Genomic DNA, 10,248 nt, shown 5'->3' on the forward strand with positions numbered 1-10,248 from the left:
TTTTATATTTCGGACATTTGTACATTTTTATTGAATGTCCGCAGAATATGCCAACCTCCCAAAAGCCCACTTCAAAACCCCTTTATTAGCTTGATGATTTCATACTTCCTTATTTTTCTTTTTTACATTGAACTTAGTAGTCTCATTGAATCACAAAGCTACTCAAATGTTTTGAGAGTCCAGAAGTATATTTCACATTGTTATTAGTTTCTTCGAAAGTTATCTGATTGTCTATATAAATTAATTATTTTACAGATATATATTTGTGTAATTAATATTATACATATCTATTTTGAGTATATAAATAATTATATATTTATGTATCTAATCATATGATTAGATATTATTATATTTTTAATTAAAAATTATTTAACTATATAATGATATATATAAATATGTATCAATTTATATATTTAAAGTTAATATATATAATTTTATTATATTAGTATATATCCCTGAATATTTTTCTGGGAAAAAAAAAAGAAAAAAGTGGTAAGAAACGCTCCACTCATTTTTCTTCTTGTATAGAAGGCCTCTTGTATTTGGTGTACCCAAAGCAATGATGAGTTCGCCTGCCTTAATTATTGGAAAATGTTAGTTGGAACCAGGAAGGGCTAGCTGGGGACCTCTTGGAGTTAAACAGTCTTTCCATTTACACATGGCATGACCTTATCAAATATTTGTATTGAGTCACGACAAATAATAGGATGATACGAAACTTTCTTTTTCATTAATCGTAAACTTGTTTATTGTAGATAGGCGGCCGAAATTCACACACCTCACCAACCCAATAGTTCTTCTAAAGGAAAAAATGGTGGAAAATAATTTCGTTTTCTTCTGTAAACACCTTACTCTAACTAATATTATATGTATTTATTTTAAATATTTAATTAGATATTTAAATAATATATTATTATATAATTAAATATTATTTTATTATTAATTTAAAATCAATCAATTATATAATAATACAGACTTTAAATATCTCATTGAGTATTCAAAATAGGACATATATGGTAGAAATCTACTCCACAACCTCTCAAAATAATTCAAACCAAACAACACTTCCTAACATCCTGAAAACCTTTAATGTGTCCTCACAAATTCGTCTGGAGCTTTAGGCAACAATACATACCTAACTTGGAGAGCTCAACTTACTGCCTTGCTTCATGGGTATGATTTGGTGGGATACATTGATGATCATATTCTTCTCCACCAGACTCAGTCACGCAAGATGACAACGAAATCCTATAATGCAAAGTAGTTACGAAAATGATATAACCTTTTAGAGTTTTGTTTATTGTAATCTTCCTTCATGATAGTTAATTGTGAGAATATGTTTGTGTTCTTAGACATCACATAGATATGGTCGATAAATGCTACCAAGTGGATGTACTTGTTGTAGCATACAAGTCTTGAAGCAGTTAGTATGAGGTGTATGGCACAACATGAAGGAGAGTGAGGATTCTTTAATTCAAATCTCTAACTCATCCTCTTAGGCGACGTGAGCATCAAGAACTTTCTTGAGCCTTTGTAGTGGGATATTTCCTAAGTATTTTTAGCCATGTTAAGGAGATTGTGAACACGATTGAATATGTCAAGTCTCACTCGTCTTACGTTTTATGTCTGGATAAAAAGTCTTTTATCCATATTTAAAGTAATTCTTTGTGCGGATAATATAACAAACATTAATTGTATAGCTTATCGCTTTCTTGACATTATATCCGTAAGTTTCAATTACAAAGATTTTACTCATAAAACAACGTATGTTGTCTTATGTTAATATTTTAGAATGAGTTGAGAGTGAGTTACTTATTTCATAAAATCGTGATAACATGTGTTCTTGTTTATAATTTTTTCCATGACTCAATTCTTTAGAACAAAAAAGAAGCACCATCCCACCTAAAGGAGGTACATTTAGGATGCAAATCAGAGTATAGATTTATATTTTTTTTTCCAGTTCAATCTTTATATATTTGTAAAGAAGGGTCTGGTAACTTATGATAGAACAAAGAAAACTTAATTATAAAATTAGTTAGTCTTAATCTTGTCCTAATCAAAGTCTTTGCAGTCCTTTTCTCCACCCAAACCTTGGACTCTGGCGAAAAAATTTTGAATTTTAGTATTCTTGTTTCAATAAAGTTACGTGTATTCACTTTTAATATATAAATAAGTATATAATTAATATGTATTATTGTATAATTGAGTAATTTTAGATTAAAGATAAAATAAAATTTAATTACGTATTGATACATAAATATATATTTATTTATATATTTAAAATTGATACGTATAATATTACTCTATACATAAATAGATATATATTTAATATATATTATTATATGATTAGATAATTTTAAATTAAAAATAAAATAATACATATTTATATAAATTATATATTCAAAATAGATTTATATTACTCTTCTTGATTACCTTAAAGTAATTATATTCAGAATCTAAATATATGACCCACAAATCCATGCAAATCTTGAGCATTCCACTTTAGTGGGGTTCTAAAGAGACTAAGATTGAGACAATTAACTGCATAAATATTATATACACTATATGAAGTCGGTTACCGTGAAAAAAAAATTATTGTAAAAGAAAAAAAAATCTGAGTCAACAAAATGATTAGTGGATTATCAATTGTATAAGTTGGAAGGTTATCAACCTTGGACCAACCAATCAGAGACTAACTTGGGGTCAAACATCAAAATGAAAGATCTAGATATAAGGCGTTTACTTGTGAATACGATGGCATTTGGCTAGAAGCAGCTGCTTAATTAGAAATAGATAAAGAGTATTTGATATTTCCTTAAGGAAAAGGACCATTTTTCACTTTAATCGAAATTTAAAATCATACTTATAATAGTTAAAAAATTTAAATATTTATTCATGAGTTAATTATCATTCAAATTTTTAATTAGAAATATAAATAAAATTGTCATTTTATCTATAAACTTTAAAACTTATAAAATTTATATCATTTATCCTTTTTAGTTTATAAAACTCATACTTACTATTTATGATTAAACTTTAAAAAATTTACTTTTTTCCCTTTTCAAGTTTTATCTCTGATGGTTTAGGGAAGGAGCGAAAGTCAAGGACGACGAAGGACGATGTTTCATCATCCTTTGTCTCTTTTTATCGATTTGGACTATAAAGGTTCGTTCTTCGTCATCAGATTTGTAAGATGGGTGAAAAACATTGATCGTCAATCGGAATGATGATGGCCGAAGAAAGAAACTAACCTTAAAGGGGAAATCTAAACTTTTTAAACTTTGAGAATATGTTAAAATGTTAGTTTTTAACATTTATATAAATTTTAAAGTTTTATGGTTTACACTTCTAACTAAAAATTTGAATAATAATTAATATATAATTAAATATTTGAGTTTTTTATTTATCGTAAATATGATTTTAAAATTAGACTAAAATTTACTTGGGAAATACTCCTTTTCCCTTTTCTTAATCAGTTAAAAAACGAAGGTTTTGATATGTAATCCAGGTCAAACCTTAGTAGGTTGGGAAGTAAAATTGGGTAGTTAGGTGACCTTGCTGACAGGAAACCATTACGCGGGATTTTTGTAAAGTTGTTTTTGTATAATTTAATTATATAATTTTAAAATAAGATATTATTTTTTGTTTGAATGAGTGTTGATATAAATATAAGATAAATGAACTCACATACAAATTGGAGAGTAGCAAGAAAAATGAATCCAAACAAAACTCATGTTTAACTCACAAATTAAGTACGACTTCTAACGTTAAAAAAAATTAAAAAGAATGATGTCGTTTAGAAGAGTTAAGCCAAATATTTCGTATAAACTTTAGTCAAGTCCAATCATTCCACACTAACCAAAACTAGGTACAAATCAATTACGAATTTTTAAATCACAAAATAAGTAAAATACGAATTGATATTTCTTTATGTTTGATAAATCTAAACCGAGTTCACTTAAAAATGTGCTAAAAAGGAATTTTACTTTATTTGGACTCAGTTTAGCTTAAATCTAAATTCATTGTCATCTCAGCTTATACAAATAAATATAATTTTATCTATTTATTAGATTGTGATGTTTAACAATACGATATATCCTGCTAGGTTATGGATCAGAATTCATCCCCTGAAAACACAGACAAACAGTATCCAGAAAAGAAATCTGTGAAATGAAAATGCTTCAATATCATTAACAGTTCCTTTAACGAGATTTCCCCTTCACTTTGACAAATACATATGCAATCCAAAAATAGCAGCAAACTTTGACTATTAAGACACCAAATCAGATTTTGCAAATATATATGATATGACTTCACCAGTAATCACCAGTAAAAGCTGATTACTGTATCATTTATCTCTTCTCAAATGACAAGAAGAGTGGGATCATGCTATAGTTGTATGGTTGATTCGGGAGAAGACTGGTGATGGAGTTGATCTATCTATAAGAGGGAAAAGAAGTTTCGTATGTGAGAGAAAATAGGAGAAGACATCGAAGTAAAAATTCGAAAATGTGAAAGAAAGTAAGCAAAAAAGGAAAAGAAACCTTGAAAAACGTTTCCAACTTTGTATATTTCTGAAACGTTTCGTACCCATTTTGGATCGATTTGGAAATAGAAATGTTTAGAAAATTCTGTGCCTCCTAGGTGATGGTCTCACAGCAATAAATATGTATATGTATGTTCCCCAGGCTGGAAACACTAACGGAAAACACTGAAAAGGGTAAGGCTTACACGTGGCGGAATAAGTGAACCACACATAGACCCATCCCTTAGTGCGCCAAACTCCCAAATCTCATGCCGATCGACCGAATCCAAGCCACTGTTTGACATTTCCAATTTTCTGTTTAAATCTATCTCACTCGCTTTATAGGCGCGTGCAATTGTTTTGCTCATTTTAATAGCAATTTAATTTTTTTTTAAAATTTAATTGTCATACACTGGACTAATTTCAATCAATAAAAACATAATTAATTAGACTTTGTGTTCCAATCCAAGCTTGATTGAAATAGAGCCAAAATCAAAGTAAGCTTGATTCGATGATTACCAATCCCCCAATCAGAATCAGCCAGACACCATGATTTTTATTTTATTTAATTAGAAGTAATCACAATCCAACTCCTTTTTATAATTTTTAAAACAAAAGTGGGAGACAAACCAACCAATCAAAACAAAACAGCACGCACTAAGATCATGTGCGCGTGGGCTCACTGAAAAATGATAAAAGGGCAGCAATGTGGGTCCTATCTCGTGACTCAAGAAATATCATAACCGTCAGGATTCGTGCCACGATGACTCAAGTTAATGTTACTGTACATGCGTCCACTTATAAATTACGGTGGTGCCTCCACCACTTGACCCTTCTTACTTCTCAAAAGCCGTTCCGTTTTATCACATCACAGGAGTAGAAAGAAGGCGGCAGCCAACTTTTCGTATGGGATGGATTCCAACGACGTAATCGCACCGTTCGTTATGAAGACTTACATGCTGGTCAATGATCCAACGTCTGATATGCTAATAACCTGGGGAAGAGCCAACAACAGCTTCATCGTCGTCGAGCCTTTGGATTTCTCACAGAGGATCTTACCGGCGTACTTCAAGCACAACAATTTCTCCAGCTTTGTTCGTCAGCTCAATACTTATGTAAGTTCTTTCTCAAAAGAAATATTTTTCATGATAATTGTTGTGAAAATCAAATCTTTATCTGTTTTTACTGTAATTATGATTTCAGGGTTTTAAAAAGGTCGATCCGGATAGATGGGAATTCGCCAACGAGTGGTTTCTTCGAGGCCAAAAGCACTTGCTAAAGAATATAGTAAGGAGAAAGCACAGTAAAAGTCCCTTCATGCTTGCTAAAAGTGAAGATTTTGACGAGGAAGAAATTGTCATGGAGATAGAAAGGTTAAAACAAGAACAGAAGTCGTTAGACGACGAGCTTCAGGGGATGAACAAACGATTAGAAGCCACGGAGAGACGCCCTCAGAAAATGATGGCTTTTCTTTACAAAGTTGTTGAAGACCCTGAGCTTCTTCCTCGCATGGTGCTTGAAAAAAAACGAAGCAGGAATCAACTGGGTGAAAAAAAGCGGCGGTTGATGATTTCTTCGCTGCCGTCTTCTTCTTCCGGCGGGGGTTTATCAAGCTCAATAAAATCTGAAGTGGAAGAAGTGGGAACATCATCACTATCACCATCGCCGGAAAATTCAGTAGAATGGGTAGGGAAAATGCAACTGAATTATGGGTGTGCCGGGTATCCGACGCCCATTTCGACGGTTCCGGCGAACGGCGGATTTGCAAATCCTATGGAGGTGTCGACGCCAGGGAATAAAATTTTTTATTTTGGAGAAATGGTGGAGGCAAGTCCACCACCACCTTATCCATTTTCGCTGTTAGATGGTGGCTTTTAGTTCCTTATCACAGGAATTATCTTGGATTCTACCTCTTGTATTAATTTTTTTTTTTAATTTGGCTTTTACTCTTTTATTTTCTATTTTCAATGTTTTTTTTTTTTGAAGAAAAGGGGAACAATTATGTGTTTAATATTTAGTTCACCATGCTTAGAATCGAGCGTCTATATACATATATTTGACAAGGTTGAAAAATTATAAAAATCATATTAATTTATTTAAAAAAATTCACGTTCTACATTGAATTTATTAATTTGAAGGTTAGGGTAAAAAAATAGTTTTGATTTGTTATGTCTAGGAAGTTTTTGTATAATTTGCAGCAAAAATGCTTTAACCACGTTGCCAATTTTGGGAGAATCATAGTATTGATTGGTTTTTAATGTTGGTAAAAGTAAAATATACGAGAAAAATTAAGAAAACGAAGAATAGAAACATATAGATGTTGTTGCCCCATCACATTTTTCTCAAGGAAAATGCACCAGAGTTACGTTGAAAAACTGATTAGTTATATAGACAATATGTAGTAATTAGACATTTTATATATATATAAATCAACTCAAAATATGGATAGAAGTTCTATTTAAAAATAGCAAGAAGAGAGAATTTTCAAAATTTCATATTTTGCTCAATTACATCTCATATTTATCTTCTACTTTTATGAAATAACCGTTATCGTAGATATTCATAAGATAATATGATCAACAATTTTTGTTTAGATTTTATGTTTTAATGTACTAGGATTGTATAAGGGTAATATGAGAGAAATTTGTATATCTAATACAATTAATCTAAGAAAAATTAATAAAATAACAATGGACGTAAATTTGCAAGTAATAAGTTAAACCACTATAAAAATCTTTCTTTGTTTACTATTACATGCATAGGAGCACACCTTTGATTTAATGTACCTTTCGTTGGTGAGATTTTCACCCTGAAAAATTTGGGGTTAGAAGATCATCCATCAATAACTTGTTATAGCAAACACATCTCTTTTTTTAATATAAGTCAAAACACTCTTCCCATGGCTCCCCAAGGGAAAAAAAATTAAAAATGCCCTAAGCAATTAGGCCACTAAAATTAGTCAGAGTGTCTTTCTATGGAAGATCTTGCCTTTCGATCAACCTTACAAGGTCACTAGCTTCACATGCTACGACCCCTCCTCTCTGCTAGTAGAGACATCAATAAAGTATTCCCAAATAGACGATCCAGAATCCTTTCCAAAATGTTTCATGTAACACCCAAAAGTATTAAGATAAGAAGGTAATTTTGATGGTTAGAACATTCGTTCTAATAGGAAGAACACCTGCTCCAAAGTGCAAATAATGGAAAGGTCATGGTTTCAAAATAGAGAAACTCAATTTAAATGGGATAAATATAAGGAATAACCCTTTAAAAGGAATAAAGGCATGCTCCTAGCGGTTAATTCTAAAAATTTATTTAATGAAGTTCAATTTTAGAATAAAGTTGTATACTTTTCATATTAAATTTTAGAGAAACAAGTTCAAAGAGAGAAGGGGTCAAATTCATACTAGTTGGAGGATCAAACATGGGAAATCAAAGTTTGAAGATTGAATTTTGATGGAAGAGAGGTAATTAGGTAAATCATCCCATTTGCTTTTGGATTAATTCAAAAATAAGGCATGTTAATGGTTCTATTGATTCTCTAGAGTAAGCTACATTATGCATGTAAAAGAAATAAGTTGAATTTAAGATTGATATTGAGTTTTTGACCAAAATAATGTAAGAAACTTATGAACATTGAAGTTTGAATAATGAGGTATGCCAATTGTGATGTATGTATGAGATGATTTGATAGTCTAGGTACCACAAAGACTTATTTTCATGTGACAGGGCATAGAAATGGTAGCTAAAAATATTATTATTTATTCTGAAACTTGATAGAACACTCATTCATTGATTACAAACAACTTTTCAATATTTAAGAAATATGAAGTAGGCAATCATTCATAATCTCATAGAAAATGAATGATTGTTAATGAGCATAATAGTGAAAAATCGGTATAAAAATATTGACTCTTGTTCACATCATAAAAATAAAGAACAATCATTCATAAACCATGAACAACTGTTCATGAAGTTGTTTCATAGGATATGGAACATTATATATGTAGTCTGAAGTTGTGTGAACTAATAAAACATATGAATGAATAAGTTACGTGAACTATAATATGAAATACAAACGTTATGAGATGGTGTAGTGATGATGAAGTCATCAGCTATGAAATATATGACTGAGCACATAGTATAGACTACTCGTTGTGTGATCTATGACAAGAATTTAAGAACGAATGAGTCATTGTTGTGTAATCTATGACTTAAAAGAGTATTAAATTATACTCATGTTGTACGATCTTTGGTATGAAATATAAAAAAAAAGTCACTGTTGTGTAATATGTGGTATGAGATTAAATTAAAATCTAGCCAAAAATCTTGCTCAAAGATCAAGTGAGTAAAGGAAAGCAAAATATAATATATGAAGTCAAAAAATTTACTTTGTGAGTAGAAGGTGAAGGGAATATTTTGGTCCTTATTGTAGGAAAATTGAAAATGTTAAGAATTCATGTAGGGACTAAGAAAATCCTTGATGGTGATTCTTGAAAGTTCAAAGAACCTTGAAAACTTGGTTTAGAGGGATTTCTAAGGTTTTTAAGAATTTGAAAGTCATCTGTAATTGCTAGGGTATAGAATTTGAATGATAAACTTTTAAGGGTTCTCATAGATAGTTTGGGTTGAGTGAGAATCAATCATTATTATCATTCAAATTGAATCAATGACATGTGTTGACAATCTAACAAGGTACTTGATATGATGCCAACTAATTAATCAGATGATTTGAATCATCTTCACAACTTATAATGCTTTGCATGTGAAACATTAAAAACAGATGTTAATTTTGCTTTTGTAATGTGTTGAAAGTAGAGGTCTTAATTGTTCATGAGTCATTCATACGTACAAAAAGCTAAAGAGTTTTTAAAATTTTATTCACACTTTAGAATTTGGGGGCAATTATCATGTGGTCAGATTTCTCCTTAAAATAATACACGAGTTGCACACTGAAGAAGTGGCTAGCTGTGTGGGGAACATACAGTAACTAAACACGTTCTCTACACACAAATCAACTCAGAATTAGGGAATGGGTCTTTCTACCCAAAAATAGTGAGAATGTTGAATCTTGGTAGTTGGATTATTCTCTTAATCACATCATATTTTCATAACCTACTTCCACGAGATAGCTATTATAGCCTATCTTCACATGATAAAATGATTTAACGTACTGTGATTCAAACATATCATTTTATGTAATTACAATATTAACCTTTTCAATTATCATGTAAATACATGACGGTGTAGAAACAATGAGAAAACAAGTTTTATCTTTAATATTCTTACCCTATCAAAATTTCATTAGAGAATTTAATAATATAATAATAGATATATTTTTAAACAGTTGATCGATTTATTTATTTATTTTTGTTTATTATTATTTGTATGGGATTAAACCTACACTTCTATATACCTCCCGTTACTGAGATTCTCACCATATCACATTCGACTATGGAGAAGATTTGTGATTTCTCTGTGATCTCCATGGCGGTGGCAGTGGCGAAATCAAGAATGAATAGTTAGGTTTTAAGAAAGTGAAGAGCAGAGAATCCATTTGTAACCCACGTGACGACGACCCTTTGGTGCCCATAAAGGCAGCGCCAGATTTCACGGTTGCATATGTAGACAAGCTTCCCTTAATAAATATGGTAGGTCCATTTACCTCTCTCTATCCATGCCATGCATCGGTTGCCACACTTTCTTTTGTCTTTCTGTCCACA

At 30.8% G+C, this 10,248-nt stretch overlaps 1 protein-coding gene across 1 annotated transcript; it reads left to right on the plus strand.

Annotated features, from left to right (window-relative positions):
- The first annotated feature begins 5,251 nt into the window (after positions 1–5,251).
- On the plus strand, positions 5,252–6,536 carry LOC123200216 (heat stress transcription factor C-1). The gene is made up of 2 exons (XM_044615368.1): positions 5,252–5,640; positions 5,729–6,536. The coding sequence occupies exons 1-2, from the start codon at positions 5,437–5,439 to the stop codon at positions 6,401–6,403; spliced, it is 879 nt and encodes a 292-aa protein (XP_044471303.1). The 5' UTR covers positions 5,252–5,436; the 3' UTR covers positions 6,404–6,536.
- The last annotated feature ends 3,712 nt before the right edge of the window (positions 6,537–10,248 follow it).

Source organism: Mangifera indica, chromosome 17, assembly GCF_011075055.1.
Source record: "Mangifera indica cultivar Alphonso chromosome 17, CATAS_Mindica_2.1, whole genome shotgun sequence".
NCBI lineage: Eukaryota > Viridiplantae > Streptophyta > Magnoliopsida > Sapindales > Anacardiaceae > Mangifera > Mangifera indica.